Genomic DNA, 22365 nt, shown 5'->3' with positions numbered 1-22365 from the left:
GCTCTTTAAACCTACAGAAACAAGCCTGTTTTAAAAAGACTCCATTGAGGCAGTCATCTTTAATAAACACATGTTTACAATAATATTGTACAGGCAATGCTTTGGCTGGTGGATAAACTTTTCAATCTACACCTTCAGAACAGCATCAGAATAATTCAAGCTAAGCTGCATAGACATCCAGCACTAGAAACTCTGCAGAAACTAGATCCCAAATATTTAATATGCAGAAATGTATTTAATATACACAAATGTCTGACAAATTTAAGTTCTATCAAATTAAGAGAACAAATAGAAACAGCAAGAGTCCATAAAGGAAGGCGGTATAGTTTAAACAGTGAGTAAAGTTTTTAAAAAGCCAAAATCTGGACCTGATGGTCTGATAGACTGTTGAATATTTTGTTTATTTTTATATTAGTTTATATTCTTGTCTGTTCTTTTCCCTGTTGGCTTTTTAGATTTCTTTGTCTTGCATATGCGTGCTATATGGCTTGTGTACACAATTCACTGGGTATTTATATGTGTAATACTGATAACTTGATGAATGAATAGAATTGAAAATGTGTACCTTTTACAGGGAAAACCATGCAAGGAAACAGAAAACATCAAGAAAAGAAATAATATGGTGAACTAGCAGGCTTTTATGTGAACAAAGAAAAGTAAAAAATTCTGTGTAAAAATATGTCAAAGAGTAAACAGGCAGAATTACAAAATTTAACAAATTGTGATTTCTAAAGTAAAATATCTAGGAGTAGAAATCACAAAAAAAATTGATTTATACAAAAATAACTATGAAAAGCTCTGGCAGAAAATTGTTGGAGATTTATTAAAATGGAATAGGTTGAACCTGTCCATAATGGGTAGAATATCAGCAATTAAGATGAATGTAAAATAAGATATTCAAATGGAACAATGAGAATATTTATGGAAGAACTCTTATGAAAATATCGACATGTAACAATATGAACATATATGAACATATGAAACTGCCTTATACTGAATCAGACCTTTGGCCCATCAAAGTCAGTATTGTCTTCTCAGACTGGCAGCAGCTCTCCAGGGTCTCAAGCTGAGGTTTTTCACACCTATTTGCCTGGACCCTTTTTTTGGAGATGCCGGGGACTGAACCTGGGACTTTCTGCTTCCCAAGCAGATGCTCTGCCACTGAGCCACCGTCCCTCCCTAATATTAAAGCAAACTGTTTTAAAATGTTATACAGATGGTATATGACTCCTAAGAAACATTCGAAAATAAATAAGCAGATGTCTGATCGATGCTGGAAATGTAAAAAGCATGAAGGTGGACTTGTGAAAAGGCTATACAATTTTGGCAAATGATTCAGCAAGCAATTTCAAAGATTTTGGGCTACAATATAAAGAAAGCACCTGAAATCTTTTTTGTTGGGATTACAAATGGGAAGTTTTCTGAAACAAGACAGAACACTGCTTTGGTACATGCTTTCGGCTGCACGGACATTATATGCGCAGTTGTGGAAGCAAAATAAATTACCAGAAAAATGGGACTGGATTATGAAAGTTATGCATTGGAGCAAAATGGACAAATTTACTAGAACTTTAAAAGAACTTGATATAGATAAGTATAACAGGGAATGGGAGAAATTTCAAAAGTATGTTGAAAAACAGTGGAAGGTGAAAGGACATTTGGTGATTTTTAATAATTTTTAATAATGGTTAACTTTTTTTTCTTTCTTTTTTTAGTGTAAAATGTCAACTACAGATGAAGTAAAATTATGGAAATATACAGTGTTTTTTTGCATATGAGGATTGGGATTAATAGATGACAAGATAGATAACAACAAAAATTAGGTGTAGCAATATTATAAGACTATTAATTAAGATAGAAAAATAATAGTAATAAGTAATTCTGTTCTTATTTGTATTTTATTTTATTATCATTATAAGTTTTTAGAAGGTTTTTAATAGGTTAATATTACCTTTTATTCTTTTTGTATTTTAAGTTGAATGCACTGGGGAAGTCATAAAAAAGGGGGAGGGAGGTGGTAAATGTGATGCAATATGTTTGATGTTTATTTTTGGACGATTATTGATTAATGTTGCTGAATAATAAAAATTGTTTTACTCAAAGAAACGAAATAATTACAGATTCAGTTTGCACAATGAATAAGGGAAGTTGAAACAGATTTTTCAAGTCAAAGCTACTTGGATGGGAAATTCAAACTCATCCCCTCATTTTGCCTCTTCACATTTTATTTCATTTATAAAAGTATGTAATTACCATTCCCTTGGCTTTGGACAAACAGATATCAATGGGAAGCAACAAAAACAACAACAAAAAAGAGTATCCAATCCACATCAATGTAATGACATGCCGGAAAACAAAAGAAAGATTTCAAAACCACAAAAATGAGCGCAGGCCACTGAAATTGCAACACAAATGAATTGGGCCAAACATCTGAGACATACCAAGGTTAGAGTCAGGTAAATTTCTCAAGGTGAGTTCAGCATATTACTAGTTAGAAGGGGTGCAGTAGAAGAAAGGCACCAAATAAGGATCAAACTAGACAGCATGCAGCTGTTGTCAAAATCAGTAGTCACACACTAAGTTCCTCTCTCACTCTCTGTAATGTCCACTAGAACTTTCCCAAGCCTCACCATCATCTTAGTGGCATCTCCCTGACTGCCACTGGAAGGGAGGGGGGAAAAAGGTCCCAATGTAAAAGGAAAATGTTATATTGAATGCTTTACTCACTTTATGTGTTGTCTTTATAAAATTATTGTGTATATGCACATATTTAATGTGAAAGTTAAATAATTTCCGGTGTTTATTGTCATTTCACTGGGAGGGAAAAGGCAGGACATTTTGATGTAACTGGGTTATACCAAATCTCTCAGATGGGAGGAGCTAAATGAGGGGATATTAATTTTGGAATCAATAGAGCATCTGGATTCATCAGTCATCCCTACCTTTGCCAAGGAAGAGAAAGAGCAATTTGCATTTTTGTGATTGCTTTCTTTGGAATAGGCAAATGCATCCCTAAAATTCAATACATGTTTTCTGCTCCTGACTGTAGTCTGCTTATGTAACTGATCTCAAACTAATGAGAATGCTTTGCTTAGATCCCTTTCCAGAAGTTCCAACCAGATATACTGGAAAGTATAAAACACTATCCCTGATACTCCCAATATGAGTGACTGCCATGCCAATCTGTGTGAATAGTGTGCATGTTTTCAGTGGATGTAAAGCTTTGGATCAAGATCATTTGTATGTACCACCACAGCTGAGCATGGAAAATTCACATTCATCTGAAGTAGTGAGCATGTGTTTCCACTGGTGAGGTACTGAGGCTGTAACTTCTGTAGCAGGAACTTGTGAAAAGGGCTAATGTCACTCAACAAAGAAATGGATGCATTATATTTGCCTGTAATCCAATTCAGCTAAGTGAAACTTCACTGCTCTTTGTCTTTAGGTGAGGTGAAATCTGAACAGATTGCTCCAGTTGATAAGAGAATCTATTATATAATAATAGAAGCAACAACAAATTTCATAGCAATAACTGTACACACAGTTTGAAAATTAAGGAATTAATGGGATTTAAGAGAAATTAAGTGAACTGGGAGCTCAAGCAGAAGGATTGCGCTGATGTAATTGAGCAGAATGATTTGTCACAACCAAAGCAAATATTGCTGTACACACACTGCTTTCTGAAACAATTGGACCTTTCAAAATGGCATGTGCAAGAAGCAACAATGGATATGAGAATCTCAGAAACTTTGGTCTCCCAACCAGTTTTTTTATGCTATTAGAATTCATAATTGGTCATTTAGGAAAGTTGGTATTCCATGGCAATTAACTGAAGATAGATGGCAAAACACAATACAGTTCAGTAGAATAACCAGGATGGAACATTAAGAGAAACTGCCCTTAGCACAAACTGGACAGGACCATTACTGGCAATTAGTTGTAGTGGTTAGAATGTCAGAACAGACTGAGAAGCCATGGATCCAAACCCCAAATCAGCCATGAAGCTCATGGGGTGGCCCTTAGGGCATTCCCTCTGTTTCAGGCTAAATTACCTGCTATGAAGATAAAATGGAAGATGGGAGAACCATGAGCTCCTCAGAAGGATGAGGATGAAGAAACATGTTATATTTTAACAGTGTTTATCTTTAAAGCCTTTCATGACCCACACACCTGACTAAAGGACCACCATGGCAGGTTAGGTCAGTAGCAGCTTCTTACCACCCCCCTCTCACACTAGGGTGTGGCCTGTTATGGTATGCTTGGAGGCTTTTTTGCTTTATGGAACTGCTTCTCTGAAAGTGTCAGAAATGTTAGCAGATGGCCTGTTAGCAGATGGTCTTCAGAATAGGCTGTAAAATGGAACTTTCTAGAAGGGCCTTTTGGGTTGTCATAGAGCAATATGATAATTTTAAACTGGACAGTGTTATGCAGCTGTTGTTCTACATTTTTAAAATATGATTTTATTACTCCAAATTGTATGCTGTTGCCCAACTCTGTTCCCAGATTTTTGGGAGAAAGGTGAGTTAATAAATATTGTAAATAAATACAGAATAATTGTGTTTTTTGAAAAAAGGATAGATAGCGAGAGCAGTAAGCAAGGCAGAATGAAACCCTTGCAGCTTCTTGTTGGCATTACACCTGCAGATTAATCAGATAGAAGGGTTGGCACCATGAGACAATCGGGCTGGCAATCTACCAGAGCCTATGCCCCAAAAGAAAATGCATCACTAACCAGAGAACCCAAAGTTTAATGCTGCCATATTTTTAGCTTTGTGCACATGCTCTAGTATGTGGTCAAAGCTACATAACTTCCCTCCCTTTACTGGAAAGTGAGTACTTTCCAAGAAAACATGGTACTGCTGAAAACTGTTCCTAAGACCTGGGTGTTCCCAAAGGCACATGACAAAAGATCACACTCTAGAGTATGGAGGAAGATCATCATTCAAAGAGAGAGCAAGAGGAAGAGGAAAAGCACCTGTAGCCAAGCCAGAGCACTTCGTATTCTGAAGCAGCAATTGTACATTGTATGAGATGTACTTGCTCTGTGCGGCCTGCAGAGCAGTTTGTACAGCAGGATCCTCCTGGATCAGGAACAATCTACCTGTGTGCCTGTATCCTTACAATACTGACTTTTCCCAGGTGAAGGGTACAAAGACTTAAGGACTTGTCCCAATGCTGCAGGGAATAATTATGACACTTTGTAGTGACTCCAAAGACATCTAATCCTCAGCCACCTACAACTACACCTACCTAATGCAGACAACATAAAGAGAGAACATAACACAGAAGCAGCACCACACCATAACTGACAAAGAAGAAACTTCCCCAGGGAGAGATCCTTACCCAGCTGGTAGCATTTGCCAATGCACAGCAAGTAGCTCCCTCAGGTTTCATTATTTCTTTCACACCTTGCCCTCCAAAAGCTTCTAGGGAGAACAAGGTAGAGAAATCCACAACCTAATGGGACAGATCCTGTGATAGATACCTTTGCCACTGAACTGAATAAGAGGGTCCAGGCCTTGTTAACATGGGAGGGGGGGAGAGAAGAAGAAAAAGGAGGTTTTGATTTATACCCCGCCTTCACTTGGAGTCTCAGAGTGGCTTACAATCTCCTTCCCTTCCTCTCTCCACAACCAACACCCTGTGAGGTAAGTGGGGCTGAGGGAGCTGAGAGAACTGGTCTGAGAGAACTGTGACTGACCCAGAGTCATCCAGCAGCTGTATGTGGGAGGAGTGGGGAATCAAACCTGATTCTCCAGATCAGAGTTTGCCACTTACCCACTACACCAAACTGGCTTTGGGGTTGGTTCACTGATGAAACCTGGTGTTTTGACCACCTACCTTATTTTACTATTTTACTTCGGCAATACCTTTCATTTGCGTATCATGCATTTACTGCCAGGCTGAAAATCAATCGTGTGATTCAGAACAGAACAAGGCATTTTGAATTTACAAAAATACAGGATAAAAGGTATCTTTAATGATGATTCAATATAGTCAACTCTCCTCACATTCTATACTTCTCCCTCTTTATAGCACCCCAAAAGATCCTTACCTGTAACTTTGAGTTCTGTTGTTCTTCTTATTAGCTTTCCCTCAAACTTTAGCTCACAAGTATAATTTCCACCATCTTCTTCTTGGACGTCTTGTATCAGAAGAGAATTTTCTTTCTGAACTACTATACTTCTCCACATTTTTGACTTACATTCCTGTAAAAAGAAGTTATCAAAAGTTCAAATTCATTGGCTTACTTGGCAAAGGATAATGACTAGTTTAGATCTTAAATAATGATATAATGAATGCCCGAAGTCTAATGAATAACATCACACATGTGTGAACGCTGATTAATTTTATGGATTTAATTTAATTTTACTCATCTACACTCTGCCACATCCAAAGTGGTGTACACCCTGCCACATCCAAAGTGGTGTACATTGTTCTCCTGTTCTCCATTTTAGAACAACCACCCTGTGAGGTAGGCTTGGCCTAGAGTATGTGGCTGGCCCAAGATCACCAGACAGGTTTTCATGGCAAAGTGGGTACTTGAACCTGGTTTTCCCATATCCTAGTCCAACTACTGCACCATGCTTGCTCCCCTGTCTTCCTTTTTTCAAAGATGCACAAGTGAATCTTAACCATTTAGATTATTTGTTACACTGGCAGTGCTTTCAGACATTCACAAAACTTGACTGGGATTGCCAAAATTCATATGTGAATGCCAAGGCCCAAATTTCAGAGATTCAGTGTAACATATATAAAGTCATACCATTAAATATGGCAGTGAAAATAGTGAAATAAGATCTGGTTGATTTCATAGGAATCCAATTCCACAAGAATCTCAGTAGTTCTGCCAAGAAGCTGGAGCCCACCTCATCTCAAAGACCTGCCCTGCCCACTGACCACCACCAGCAATAGCGTTGCCCCAAACCTACTAATAACCACCTGTTTCCAAGGTGATTAGAGAAGGAAAAGCAGAGGGGAGGAGGCAATGTGAGTGTCAGAGGTCTTTTGAGTGTCCCAGAGTGTGCTGAATGGCAGTAGTTCACTCCCATCCTCAGATCTTTCCCTTCTTCCCTCTCTAGCCTCTTTTCAGAAAAAAAGTCAGGAAGGCTCCCACTCTCATCTCTTTCTGCAAACTATACAAAACTGAATTATTCCTAAACAGGTTGCATAGTATAAAATGGTTCCCAAAGGTACTTGGATAAATTATTAGGGACTGTGAACTGTACTATTGTGTATACTTTGCACTAAGTAGTATCCTAGACTGTAATTTTTGAATTGTTTTAATGTGTTAATGCTTATATTTTGCTTCAGTTCTGATTTTAGATTTCAGGTTGGTTTCAGATTGCTACTATCCTAATCTCATTGCATTGTTAATTGAATGTCCCATCCTGCATTGACTTACTCTGATATATTCCTCACTAGCACCCCAGGTTTCTGCTTTTCCCAGCTCAAGAGATCGATTCCCCAACAGTTGCTGCATGGGTGCATTTTGACTCATGGCTCTCTCCAATTTCCCTCATGGCTTCCTGATCTCTAAAAAAACAAGACAAGGGAGCCGCAAGGGAAACTGAAGGGAGCCACGGATCAAAATGTGCTAGCACAGCAACTAATAGGGAATTGATTGCTTGAGCCAGGGAAAGCAGAAGCTGGGGGTGAATCAACTGCTAGTGAAAAATCAGTCTCTGTATAATCAACCTTGAGTCTCAGTATTTATTGTCTGCCTTTAATACATACATTGGGTTGGTTGCAACATGCACCTGGTGGGGGAAAGAGATCTGCTATATATTCAGAGAAAATAACTGCAATTTCCAGGTTTATCTAACGGTGCTACTAATTTTTTTTTAAAGAAAGAATAAGGAAAGGATCAGGCTCAAATGGACAAATACCAATGTTTGGGAGAAAATTCAGGAAATCAAGTATCAGTTTCAATAACATGGCAGGAGAAGTTCAATCTCTTTCAAACAGCAAAACCAACAAATCACACATGCAATCCTAAATATATTTTGAACTTTGAATGGACTACAGATTTATAACCTTCTAAACATAAAGGAAAGCAAAAGGCAAAGGTGAAAAAGAAAGATTCACCCAACTGAATGCAGATTCCCAGAGAACAGCAAGGAGAGATAAGAAGGTCTACCTGAAGGAACAATGCAAAGCAATAGAGAAAAATAATAGAATAGGAAGAACAAGAGATCTATTCAAGAAAATTGGAGAAATCAAGGGAACGTTTCATGCAAAGATGGCCATGATAAAGGACAAAAATGGTAGAGACCTAACAGAAGCAGAAGAGATCAGAAAGAGGTGGCAAGAATACACAGAAGAATTATACAAGAAGGATCTCAATGTCTCGGACAACCATGACAGTGAAATCGATGACCTTGAGCCAGACATCCTGGAGAGTGAAGTCAAATGGGCTTTAGAAAGCATTACTAACAACAAAGCGAGCGAATATGATGGTATCCCAGTTGAGCTATTCAAAGTCCTAAAAGATGATGCAGTTAAAGTGATGCACACATTATGTCAACAAATTTGGAAAACACAACAGTGGCCACAGGATTGGAAAAGCGGTTTATATTCCATTCCCAAAGAAGGGTAATGCCAAGGAATGTTCAAACTACACCATTGCACTTATTTCACATGCCAGCAAGGTCATGTTAAAGATCCTACAAGCTAGGCTTCAACAGTATGTAGATCGGGAACTACCAGAAGTTCAAGCTGGGTTTCAGAGAGGTAGAGGAACTAGAGATCAAATTGCCAACATTTGATGGATTATGGAGAAAGCACGGGAGTATCAGAAAAATGTCTATTTCTACTTCATTGACTATGCTAAAGCTTTTGATTGTGTGGATCACAACAAACTGTGGCAAGTTCTTAAAGAGATGGGAGTACCAGACCACCTCACATGTCTCCTGAGAAACCTGTATAAGGGTCAAGAAGCAACTGTCAGAACAGGATATGGAACAACTGATTGGTTTAGAATAGAAAAAGGAGTTTAGTTGTATATTGTCACACTGCATATTTAATTTATATGCAGAGTACATCATGTGGAATGCTGGCCTGGAAGAAGCACAAGCTGGAATTAAGATTGCCAGGAAAAACATCAACAACCTCAGATATGCAGATGACACTACTCTAATGGCAGAAAGTGAGGAGGACCTAAAGAACCTCTTGTTGAGGGTGAAACAGGAGAGCACAAAAGTAGGCTTGAAACTCAACATCAAAAAACTAAGATCATGGCATCTGGCCCCATCACACCTTGGCAAATAAAAGGGGAAGACATGGAAGTAGTGACAGACTTCACATTTCTGGGATCCAAGATCACTGCAGATGGTGACTGTAGCCATGAAATTAAAAGACGTTTGCTCCTTGGGAGGACAGCTATGGCAAACCTGGGCAGTATAATAAAAAGCAGAGACATCACCCTGCCAACAAAAGTCCGCATAGTCAAAGCAATGGTATGCCCAGTAGTAACATATAGCTGTGAGAGCTGGACCATAAGGAAGGCCGAGCGCAGAAGAATAGATGCTTTTGAGATGTGGTGCTGGAGAAGAATCTTGAGAGTCACTTGGACTGCAAGATCAAATCAGTCAGTCCTAAGGGAGATCAACCCAGACTGTTCACTGGAAGGTCAGATACTGAAGCTGAAGCTCAAATACTTTGGCCACGAAATGAGAAGGGAGCACTCCCTGGAGAAGATCCTGATGCTAAGAAAGACAGAAGGCAAAAGAAGAAAGGGACAGCAAAAGATGAGATGGCTGGAAATTTTATATTCTGCTTCTTGAAAATGCTAAGCACAGAATAACATCCACCTATCTTTCACCTATCAGCCTTAGTGTTTCCATTTTTCTTCCTCTTCTTTACCTCAGCAAGAAGTATGAAGGACTCAAAGATGGATCATATTTTAAACTCTAAAATCTTTGTCTCTTCCTGTCTCAACTCCCCTCAGCAAACAGTTTCTTTTCTTTAATTCTTATCCCTTCTATTATACTTTTGACTCATGCACTCAATCCGTGTTGTCAAAGCAATCCTTCAGGCCTAATGGTGCTATGGAAACAGTGACAAAGACAATGGCTGTGCAAATCCTTGAGAAGCATTTCATTAGTATAATTTCCATCATAAAGGAAATCTATACTATAGTTAAGCCAAGCAATTTTGATATAAAGCATTGCATCTGGAGTGACATGTGTATGTATAAACACAGCCCTGAATTAACACAGTGAAGTGGACTCCCTCTAGATTGATGGCTTTAACTGGACTAGTACACTCAGTAATTTAAATTTTATCCTGCCATTTCTCCAAGGACCTATGGCATACATAATCCACCCCCAATCAGTTTTATCCCCATAAAACCCTCTGAGATAGGCTAGGATGAGAGGGAATTGAATCCAGGTCTCTCTGCGCCTTCCTGGCCTTAATGTACAACCTAATCAACACACCATGCACTAGGCAGCCAACAAAGAAGTCAAGGGCTAGAGAACTGGCCCAGCTATTAGAAAAAGCAATGTTTGCGACCCTAGGGCAAATCCACAATATTAACTTGTATCTCAGGTGCAAGGATGCCAAGAAGCAGCTGTGGCTCCGTGGCAAAGTATATGCTTTATGTGTATACTGAAGGTCTCAGGTATAGTCCTTGAAGCCTTGGAACTTACAGCTGACTCAGTTTAATCAATAAAATAATCTGAAAATTATCCAAGGCACTCTAGGGGTGCCAATCCCCAGTTGAGGGCAAAGTATGACAGTCCCCCCTAGTATGGAGATTCTTCCCCCACTTCAGGGTTATCAGAAAGTGGGGGGGATTGAATGTCCACTGGGCACTCCATTATACCCTATAGAGACCCATTATACTGTATAATGGAGAACCAATCTGTGGATATCTAGGACTCTGGAGGCTGTTTTTTGAGGTAGAGGCACCAAATTTTCAACATAACATCTGATGCCTCTCCTCAAAAAACTCCCCAAGTTTCAAAAAGATTTGACTGGTGTCCAATTCTATGAGAAGATGCCCCCCTATCGCCCATTATTTCCAATGAAGGGAAGTCATTTAAAGGAGCATGGTCCCTTTAAATGTGATGGCCAGAACTCCCTTCAGAATTCAATTGCCACAACATTGCTTCTGGCTTCAACACCAAAGTCTCCTGGCTCCACCCCCAAAGTCCCCAAATATTTCCTGAGTCACATCTGGCAACCCTAAGGCACTCTCTTCTGCTTCAGCAACAGATTTACCTGAGGCAAGATGAAGAGGCTACCTCAGACAATAGATATGACAGTGTCGTGTAGCAGTTATGTTAGACTAGGACTGAGGAGAGCTGGGTTGAAATCCCCACACAGCTCACTGGGTAACTCTAGACCAATCGTTCCCCCTCTCTTAGCTTCATAAGGTTGTGGTGAGGAAATGGGAGACGGAAAACTAACTATGTAAGCTATCCCAAGTTCTTTGAAGAAAGGCAGGATAAAAATATGGTGAGATTTTTCAGTGTCACTAAAGACTGCAGAAAGATCTGAACACACTTACTGAAATGGAGGATAGGTCTGTGAGTGGCTGTTAGTTATGATAGCTAAATGGAACCTCCATGTTTAAAAGCAGTACACCCCTGGCTTCATGAACCTACAGATGAACAAGCTGTCCTGAAAGAAGGCCACTGTTGAAAATAGGTGTGATAGATTTCCTGGAGGTTAGATACCACCCCATAGGATTTTCCCCAGTCACAATTTTCTGTCTCTCTCACTGTACCAGGGTTTCCAGATGGACTGAAAAAAGGGCTTGAAGGGATAAAATTAGGGCCAGAGTCTAAACATATCCAAATGTGGACTAGTAACTGAGGGATAACGAAGGAAACTGACAAACGCAAAGTGGTTTGCTTTTTTAAAAGTGAAGAATAAAGTTTATTTAGAAAAAAAACACACAACTGAGATAAGTATTAACATCTAACAAGGAGTTGTGGGATTTCAGGCTTTCCACAGTGCAGCCCTATGAGAAAACACTTTATCCAGCAAGTTCATAACATATAAATACAGCATTCTTCTGAAACAAAGGTACAACCTGCTGGTATCACACCATGGCTACCCAGACAAGAGAACTTAACCAAAGATGTATCTCCTCAGATCTTTAATTTACACTCCAGTTAAACTAACCCTTCTCTCTCACTTACATCTTTTCCCTCTCAACTTCCGACTCTCAGCCTACAAAGTCTAACTAAACCTCAGCTTGTTCTATCTTCATTCCTTCCCAATACACAGCTCCTGTTGGCTGTCTCAGAATGTTGTCTCACTGATTTATGTGCTGCCAGGATATATTTCTGTGCCCTGTCTGAGGGATACCAACCTCAAGGTGAGGACTGGAGGTCTCCTAGGATTACAACTCATCTCCAGACGACAGAGATCAGTTTCCCTGGAGGAAATGGCAGCTTTGGAGGATGGACTCTATGGTACAGAGTCTAGGAGGCTAGGAGGTCCTACAGCCACACATCACATCCCTGCTGAACTCCAGTCCCTACCCAAACTCTGCCCTCCCCAAGTACCAACTTCAAATCCAGGAATTTCCCAAGATAGAGTTGGCATCCTGTCTACCTGTCACAAAGGGATACTGGACTAGATGAACCTTTGGTCTAATTAAGTGAAGGCTGTGCAGGTGATTGTATGCTATGTTAATGAGTCCTGCAGTGGGGCAACGTTCTGATGTTTTTCTGGCTCATGCATCAAAATGTCTTTGGCCAAATGAAGCGACACTTGTTCTCGAGGTAAGACCTGGTATTTAAAAACATTAAAAGCTGGTGGGTCAGGTCAAGCCCCTAAAGAACCATCACTCAATAGCACTGTCCCAAATTTACATTTTCTAGGCAGAAGTCCCACTGAGCTTATTCTTCCCAGTTATTAACAGGAACAATTAACTACTCAACAGACTATCTCCAGACACCTTCACCATCTCTGTAATTGCTCGTGCCATCACTAAAGCCTTTCAGCAGTGCAAAGAAACATCAGAGAAGATAGAGGACATTCCAATGTGCTCTCTTCACTGCACAGCAATCTTCTTAAAAAAAAAAGATGTATTGTGATGGACTTGGTGCCATGCTGCTCTTTTTGATGTGCAATATCAATTCTGCTCAATTTAGCCAATATGACAGCTTAATAGTTAGTTGTCACCCATCAGGCAGACACTGTATAACCTGTGTATGGCACATGGATAACAACTGTCTGTATATGCAAAGTGAAGACATCTGGGTTGACTTCCTGCCATTTTGCTAAACCATTGATTTGAGATAGCAATTGGACAGACCCACCCAAATCTGCTCTGGTATTCATCTGGAAAAAACAAGATTTGCTTCCTGGATGTTCAACAGTAAATCAATTCTGGACTGCAAACAGAGCACAGTTAGATGATACAGCATCCCCAGGGTCAGAAACCTGAAGCATTTTGAAAGCAACAGAAATCCTGAGTTTATATGGCTACAGCATCCCTGGGCTCTCACTGGGGGTGCCATATTGTCTAGCTGTGCCGTCAATCTTGGTTTCATTTCCCCCCTTTATTTCTTTTGTACCTTCTGTCCCTGCCACAGTGATTCCTGGAACCCTCCTTACACTCCTAATTCCAATCAGGGCTTTTTAAAAGTAAGAACGCACAGGAACGCAGTTCTGGCTAGCTTGACATCAGGAGGTGTGGCCTAAAAGTAAGTAAGTACGTAAATTTATTTTTGTATCCCGCCCTCCCCCGCCAAAGGCAGGCTCAGGGTGGCTCACAGACATGGGACAACCATGATTTCAATAAATACAATCAAGACAAAAGCAGATTAAAATACAATTAGGTTACTGTTATAGATTAGTTAAAATAGATAAAACAGATAAAAAAGGCAAATGAGCTCCTGCTGGGCTTTTTCTACAAAAAATGCCTTGATCCCAATTATGCACATTATTTATTAAAAATATTTAGGCTCCACTTTATCTCCTTGGACTCAAGGTGGTTCACAATGGAAGAAGAAGCTGCAACAAAATATTATTACATCCATTACCAAAGAAAAAACACCACACAGATCAAAAACATGTCACTTGTATAACACAATGAGAAAGGTAACTCCAGGGAGCCATCTTAGGGACTGACACTTTGGATCCTATAGCATATGCTCTCAGTAAAATCCGAGAATGCTGCAAACTAGGGCTTTTTTGGTAGAAAAAGCCCAGCAGGAACTCATTTGCATATTAGGCTACACCCCCTGATGTCACCCTTGGTTTGCACAGGGCTTTTTGCAGAAAGCAGAAACTCATTTGCATATTATGCCACACCCCCTGACACCAAGCCAGCTGGAACTGTATTCCTGTGCGTTCCTGCTCAAAAAAAGCCCTGCTGCAAACCATGGAAACACAGTTCCCATGGCTTCCAGCATTCCTAGATGCCTTAGTCCTAGATGCACTGCACAGTCCAGACTCTCTCTTCCTGATGGGGAGATCCTCAAAGCTTTCCCCATATATCTTTCTCCCTTTAATGCGTTTCAGGAAATGGAAGACAGTATCACAAAATACTCCAGGGAACAGCAGGATGGGGACTGACGCAATATGAACAAGTTTCAGATAGGGCTGGGTCCAAAGTCAGTCTGAGATCTGATCCAAAAAGAGAAGTGGTGTCCAACTCATCTCTGCCCCTAATCTAGAGTTCAAAACAGTCCTAATTTAGGAGAACTGTTTCCAGTCACACTTTTCTTCTTTGCCTTCAAAGAGTCTCATATTCAGCTCCTTTGCCTCTACTAATATTCTAGTAGCTCAATCCAATCCTGGCACTGAGCATTCAGTATCACGTCGAGGGTTCCAGCTCCCTCAAATATGCACACACTAACATAGTTGCACGTTCCATTTCCCATTTGGCTGTACCTGCTTGTATAAATATCTCCAGACATTTGAGGGCAAAGCCATTTTAATAGCTGACAAGATACACAAACACCAAATCTCATTTATACTCGCCCCATGTCAGAATGCATGTTTTGTCAGCCTGCATTGAAATAGGCAGGGTTCTTGTAAGAGAAAAAACAGACTGACAGAGCATCACTGAGCGTCTTGCTCTTTGCTGACATATAATGGCTCTCTGTATGTCATCCCAGTTCCAAATAAATTATTTGTGCACAAACTGAACACAGCGAGGCTGATGAGATGGAACTCAAATTACCTCATTTTGCATTGGCAGCAGGACTCAAACAAAGCCGGATATGGCTGATGGGAAGAGTCAGCAACTATTCCTATTAAACGGAGCCTCTTTGACTTTCCTCACCCTGCATTTCACTCTGTTTTGTTAATTATTTGCAAATGTTTCTTGCTTTTAACTTTATTCCAGAGTTATGAAAAATAAACAACAATGACAACTTGCCATACAAGCAAGAAAGAAACCCATGTCTCACTGGCAGAACGCCTGCTTTGCGTGCCATATGTTCCAGGTTTAATCACTGGCATCTGCAGTTCAAGGAAACAGGTACCGGGAACGACCTTTCAATGCCTGAGATTTTAGAAAGCTACTGACAGTCAAAGAAGACAATACTGGGCTAGATGTGTCGATGACATGGTTTGTTTTAGCATTTTTGTAAGTGGAAGCTATAGTCTCTGGCATAGAAGGCTTGAGTTGGAAGGAAGTGCACCAAATTCTATGCCAGATTCTGAGTGCACAAACTGATTGTTTGTTAGACTAAGGTTAATAAGGAAGAGGGGCTACAGGTTAGTGGGGAAGGAATTGCTTTGCATGTAGAATGTTTGGTTCCTGTCACTGTCAGTTGAAGGGTCAAAGCTGTTGGGAAAGACCCTTCTCTCCTTGAGATCCTACACCAGGGTTTCTTGTTGAGGCAGTGAGCCATTCTGGAATTTTGAGAATAGGCGAGGGGGTATCATCACAAAATGGCTGCCATAGGTTATGATGTTCATTTACAAAATGCCAAGCATCTTCTCACAATAGAGGTAGCTACTTCTGAATAGGCACTCCCTGCAGACCAAAGGATTGTATCTCCTCCTGGGATCTTCTTAAGAATCTCCTACTCCTCTTGGTTGGAGGAAAGCCATGATTGGTTCTTTGCTTTGAGGAAGAAGCAAGTGGGCACCAAGAAACACATTGGTGGGTACCAGTGGCATGGCTTTAAGGATCACTGCCTTAGCAAGTGATTGCCAGGCAAAAGAGACATTATTCTTGATTGGTCTGGCACTGCTTGAGAAAGCTACACTATTTTATATTTCTAGCTTCATGCTCCAAAAACCTGCAAAAGATGGCCTCCTCCTCAGATGTTTGACAATGTATTACATCCATACATGGTGTTTTCCATTTGGCTAACCTGGTTAGCACCTGTTTAGGTCTATCTACCATGAGTATATCTTTATTAAAACTAGTGGTCATTACCATACTTTGCTGAGTTAGCTATACACTGTGAAAGAAGCACTTCCTTTTATCAGTTGTCTACCATTATTTAATACCGGGTAATTCAAGTTAAAGTATTTTGGGAGAACGAGAAAGATTTTCTTCTTCCATCCTTTTCCCATTTGATAAACCTCTGGTATGTGGCTTATGCTATATTAATGTAAGACAACCCTTATAACTTCATTACCTTGTACCATATTACATCTGGTTCTCGGTTTCCTGTTTTGTAATCCTCAATATCTGGGCAGGAAATTATCTTTGTTCTAGTGATTTCTGATTTTTCTAAATAGCGGATTGTGCTGTTGTAGCAAAGTCCTGATTCATTTTCAGCAACTGTCAATGACATCGACACCTTCATACAGTAGGTTGAATTTCTGTAGAAAAATAACACAAGGATAACATTTATAAAAATCAACAACAACAACAAAAATAAATGTGGTATTTCTGCTCCAACACAAAGTGCACAAAGCAATGTTAAAAACCCCTAGAATTTGAAAAAATAAATACTATAAGCTTAAGCACCAAAACCTCATAATTAAAAGCATATGAGTACACTTCACAAAAAATCAGCAACATTCAGAAAGTTATCAATGTATAAAGATAGACATCTTTAGATTATTAAAATTGTTAGGTTATTTTTCCTGGCTACCAGATGAACCCCAGAGAATGGATTAGTTAATGGAAACACAACATCCATGCTTGTACATAACCAGAAAGCCCACCCCAAACACTGACATTGTGCAAAGATTGGCGGAAAGTGCAAACACAATGCAAATAAACTGGGCAATACTGTTTGGCGAGAAGAGTAATTAATTGCTATGGCTGGATGATGTCTCTGTTATGGACATATGTGCTCTCTCTCTACTGCCTGTGAAAACAAAACTCGGCAATGAGGGCCACAATATCTGTCAGATCAATAAGTTACTGACTGCTTCCTGATGTAGTAAATGGCTGTGTTAACATCTGGGGACTTTATGGTATGTACAAAAAAGTTTGGTTTAAATCAAGCATTTAGTTGTGACTGTACCTCCCTAGAACGAACCAGAAGGGATAATATTATTCCCGAAGAGGATATAAGGTGTGTTTTATTATTGAGATTGGTGAGGGGGAGGGTATTATATCTGGCTGGGAAAACCTGTTCTGTCCAGGCACTAAAAACTTGTGTTGGCCAGGCATATCATACATGGTGAAATGGACAAGCAAAGTTCTGGTTTGGATAAGAAAAAATTAGAGATCCAAGGGAAAGATATTCAGTAAATAATGTTAGCTCAAACTGATGGCAAATGACTGATTACTGGCAGGGCTTTTTTGTAGAAAAAGCCCAGCAGGAACTCATTTGCATATTAGGCCACACCCCTTGTTGCCAAGCCAGCCGGAATTCCGTCCCTGTGCATTCCTGCTCAAAAAGAAGCCCTAATTACCAGAATAATTAATATACAATAGTCCCAAAGAACCTAGATCCAGGTGGGCAGCTGTGTTGGTCTGAAGCAATAGAACAAATTTTGAGTCCAGTGGCCCCTTTAAGATCAACAAAAGTTTATTCAAGATATGGGCTTTTGTGTACACTTCATGTATATGAAGAAGTATGCATACATACAAAAGCTCATACTTTGAATAAACTTTTGTTGGTCTTAAAGGTGCCACTGGGCTCAAAAGTTGTTTCCAAGGAACGTGTTGATAATATAAAACATTGGGTGGATTATTTGTATGGTACTCTTATGTAACCATGTGTTATAACAACAATATAATAAGACAATCACGAGTTATACTTCTCAGGGCTAAGCAACAACCAGGTCAACCCAGGGCCCAGGTCATTTAAAACTGTAGTTATTTTCTAGGTTTCCATAACCTTTCCTTTACATCAAACAGAATAAATATTAAGCTCCCAGAGTGCAAAACAGGGTTAAAATACTTGGCTTTCACAGAGCTAAGGAAAAACCTTGTTAAAAACAGCTCACACTGCTACTTATTGTGAAGTTATCATCAAGTATTTACAGGCTGTGCAGGAGTGTTGCAACCCAATCTGTCAAATCCTGAGTTTCATAAGGCACAATGGGAAACATGGTCCTTTAAGAGGAGCCTACAAAGGATGACAGACATCCTAATGAGGGCTCCATTTCCCCATCGTGCCTCTTTTTGTCACTTTAATTGGGTAGATGAAAGCCAAAGGGGTTTGGAGCACGACTGACAACTTGGGTGGTTTTGAACTATCAAAGACAACCCTGGAGATGAATTTGCCACCATGCAAGATGGTTCCCTGCTGAACCAAGCACCACTCTGCAAGTGTGTCTGACTTGTTCTTCCTAGAGAGCCTTGTTTTTCAAAATAGTTTACTTGGCAGAACAGAGAGGACCAAACTGGGGATTCCCCTCCTGCACAGTACCATTCCAGGATACCTTTGGGATAGATTTTCAATAGCCCACCTGATTATATTTTTGTTTATTCTGACACTAAAGTCCCACTGCGTGAAGTGGAACGTAGGCCAAATTCACACATGAAGCAGACAGAAAGACTACTAAACCAATTTATTTTGCAGATTGAGACTGCCATTTGTGAATGCTCTCCCCATTAAAAAGAAAACCCTGCAAGTACAAAACTTGCAGACTCTTAATACCTTATAGTAGCAATTTAGACTATAGGATGAAGGGTCTGAAGTAGGGATGGACATGAACAGGAAATTGTGGTTTGTATTAGTTTGTGGTTCATTTCATTTCCTGAACCACTTTGTGGTTCATTTGATTCAGGAGGTGGTAGAACACTCTCCTCATTAGAGATGCCAAACTCACAAAACGTCTTCAGCAGGTTCTCCTCCATCCACCCTCCCAGTTTGACAAAGACTGGATTTGGAATGTCTGAGTTATAGACTTTCCAAAGCAGGTGCCCCCAGGAAAGCTCAGCTGTAGCTTCAGGATTGGTCCCTGAAACCACAACAAGGAACACCTTTCCCAGCTGGGTAAAAGGTAAAGGTGGTCCCTTGGAGATATGTCTAAAAAACTGCTCCACTGTGGGGGGGGGGGCGGGGGGAGGAGTCCCTCAAATCAGCCCCTAAATCAGCCATGCAGCAAACAACAACTGAACTAACTCTTCTCTCTTTTCATGCCACAAAGTGAAGGCAGATGAGTCAGGGTGTGGTATTATAATTTGCTCCCATAAAGCAGAATGGGAGCCCATGGCAGGCACCCAGAGCTGCCAATCGAGCTATAGACAACTGCTTTGGGTGTTTCTAAGGCTCTCCAGAAGTCCACCCTCAGTGTTCCCTATGCATTTTTTGAATTGGTGTCAATGTGAGGTTCAGCCATGTGCCAATCAAACGCCTCTCACATATGAAAACATAGGTAGAGTTTACTAGAATTGATACAGGCGCTAGATCTTTGGCCTCAAAGCTGACTTGCTAGAAATTAAGCTAACAGTTGCAAAAAAGAATAATATAGTCAACTTGGGCTGGCAATCTTAGTTCTTCCAACCCCTCCCCCCTTGTTCACACCACAAGTTGTATATCATTAGGAGACATTGCATTCCTTTCCCTTTGCACCTACAAGGTCATTCACATCTCTCAGATGTAAGAGGGGGACTCCTTTCTCAGGCACCAGATTCCCATCTTCTTGACAACTAGATAAGCTACATGGCTACAAAGAGGACCAGAACTACAAAGGGAGGACACTGCAAAGACATAAGCTCTCCCCCTTCCTCTTTTACAGCAGGCATATTAGCATCACGGTGACACATGGATATATGGTTGAGGCCCCAATAGACATGGCATGGAAAAAAATACAGGGCAGGACACCATCCTGACAGCCAGGCTGTCTGGAGAACATACCCCAAAAATGAACCAAATGAACTACCATGGGGAAAATGTGGTTCATTTTTTGGTTCAGGAAAGATATGACCAAATGAACCAGCTCATAATGAACTATGAACCGGCTCGATTCACGCTCAAACCATGGTTTGTTTCTCAGTTTATGTCCATCCCTAGTCTGAAGCAACACCCTCCCTAGCTATTTGATCTACAGAGGCTACCTATAATGTAAATTATGAAATGTTAACCTTTTATGCTTAATTGTATATTCCATGTTAGTTTTTATATGTTGTAAGCCGCCCTGAGCCACCTGGTGGGAAGGGCGGGATATAAATTACAAATTAAATAAATAAATAAATAAATACCTGAAGGAGAAGGCAAAGGGTACAATTTGAGGCCATCCAGTAACTCTATGGTACAAACTCCATACCAAAGCCCTGCCCTTCTAAATTCCCTACAACTTCACTCTGATATGCTGAGAATTCCCAGAGTCCTTGGTAGTTCAGACACCACTATAGTAACACTTAAAGTGTCAGGGAATGAGGGAGGCCTCCAGAAAGAGAATACAGTAGTCAGGTCCACAGCATCCTAAACCCTGAAAATCAAAGGGTAAACTTTGGTAGTAGCACAATTAATACTAACATTTCCACACATCACTAGGAATTATAGGCACCTTTTTTCAGGGACAGCAAATCAACAATAGAAGAGTTTAATGTGCATATGGAAATGTGAGCAGGAGGGAAAAATCCAAATCTTAAATTAGGACATACTATAGCTTTTAAATCTCAGACTGATATTTATATCCTGGAGATAATATTGGTCCATCTTACAGAGTTGCTGTAAGGACTGCCAGATACCCTTTTCTTAAAAGGAGGCAGCAGCAATCCCCTTCTGATGTGGCCCACTAACCTTTCCAAAATGTTGCTCCTAGGGGTTAGTGGACCCTCAAGAACAGCCTTGAAGAGGGAGGGCGGAATTGGTAGAAACTACCGGTACCTTTTTAAAAAAATAAAAACACCTGAAGAATTGTATCTGTGAATATATCTGAAGAATTGTATCTGTGAATATATGGCTTCATATGATATGTTGAAGTGATAGACAGGCCCACAAAAAAAAACCCAATTGAAAATAACTGTGCACTTAAGACAAGATGATGTTGAGTTGTAAATGTTCAGATATTATCTCCTGTCTCCAATTTGTGCGGCAATAACCACAAGCAGGCATGCATAGATGAAGTGCCGGATTAAACCCTGTAGAGGCCCCTAGACAGTTGAAATCTTGGGGGCCCCCCTCACAAATTATCTCAGAGTCTGAGTGCCCACCCCGCTGCCCATGGACCATGCTGCAGCCTGCAGGCACCTTCTCAAAGGCCCCTTTTACTAAGCTGAGGGGCACAGGCAGAGAGAGGCAGACTTGGTGGCAACACCAGCAACAGCCACACCAGGCAAGTCAGGCAAAGAGTGGCTCAGTTGCAGGCTGGGAGGGCTGCAAGCAGGGGGGATATGGGGTGAAGCCAGCCTGGGGCCCCTAAAGTCATGGCGGCCCTTAGGCCAGTGCCTACTTTGCCTAATTGTTAATCCGGCCCTGCATAGATGTCTTAAATAAGCCACCAAGATTTTGGCCTGCTGTAGCATTGCCAAGTCCAATTCAAGAAATATCTGGGGACTTTGGGGATGGAGCCAGAAAACTTTGGGGGTGAAGTCAGGAGACATTGGGGGTGGAGCCATAAGCAATGTTGTGACAAGCACAATTGAACTCCAAAGGGAGTTCTGGCCATCACATTTAAGGGGACCACACATCTTTTTAATGCCTTCCCTACATTAGAAATAATGAAGGATAGGGGCACCTTCTTTTGGGTGCCCCCTGGTCCAATCTTTTTGAAACTCGGAGAGCATTTTGAGGAGACTCATCAGATGCTACGCTGAAAATTTGGTACCCCTACCTCAATAAACTGCCCCTCCAGAGCCCCAGAAACCCCAGGATTAATTCTCCATTATACCCTATGGCTCAGCAGACATTTCCCTTCCCCTGCCCCCGTTTCTGACGACCCTGAAACTCCAGAGGGCCTCCAAACCAGGGATCCCCTGCCCCCCACCTGGGGATTGGCACCTCTACTCACGAGTTGCTGAACTTCCAAATTTTTCACAGTAACACAGAGCAACCAAAGGTTCAAGTTTACCTTCACACTATG

General features: G+C 40.7%; 1 protein-coding gene across 4 annotated transcripts in view; it reads right to left on the bottom strand.

Annotated features, from left to right (window-relative positions):
- Positions 1 to 22365, bottom strand: part of IL1RAPL2 (interleukin 1 receptor accessory protein like 2) — a 684727-nt gene that overhangs the window by 242972 nt on the left and 419390 nt on the right. For all 4 annotated transcript variants that reach the window (XM_060250072.1, XM_060250071.1, XM_060250070.1 and 1 more), the window contains 2 exons: positions 16566 to 16752; positions 6056 to 6209 (listed from right to left, as the gene is read on the bottom strand). In XM_060250072.1, coding sequence (XP_060106055.1) covers positions 6056 to 6209; positions 16566 to 16752 — 341 coding nt within the window. The remainder of the gene's footprint in view (positions 1 to 6055; positions 6210 to 16565; positions 16753 to 22365) is intronic.

This window comes from Heteronotia binoei, chromosome 11 (genome assembly GCF_032191835.1).
Source record: "Heteronotia binoei isolate CCM8104 ecotype False Entrance Well chromosome 11, APGP_CSIRO_Hbin_v1, whole genome shotgun sequence".
NCBI classification, from domain to species: domain Eukaryota; kingdom Metazoa; phylum Chordata; class Lepidosauria; order Squamata; family Gekkonidae; genus Heteronotia; species Heteronotia binoei.
Note: the sequence above shows the minus strand (reverse complement) of the source record. Positions and strands in the feature narration are given on the sequence as shown.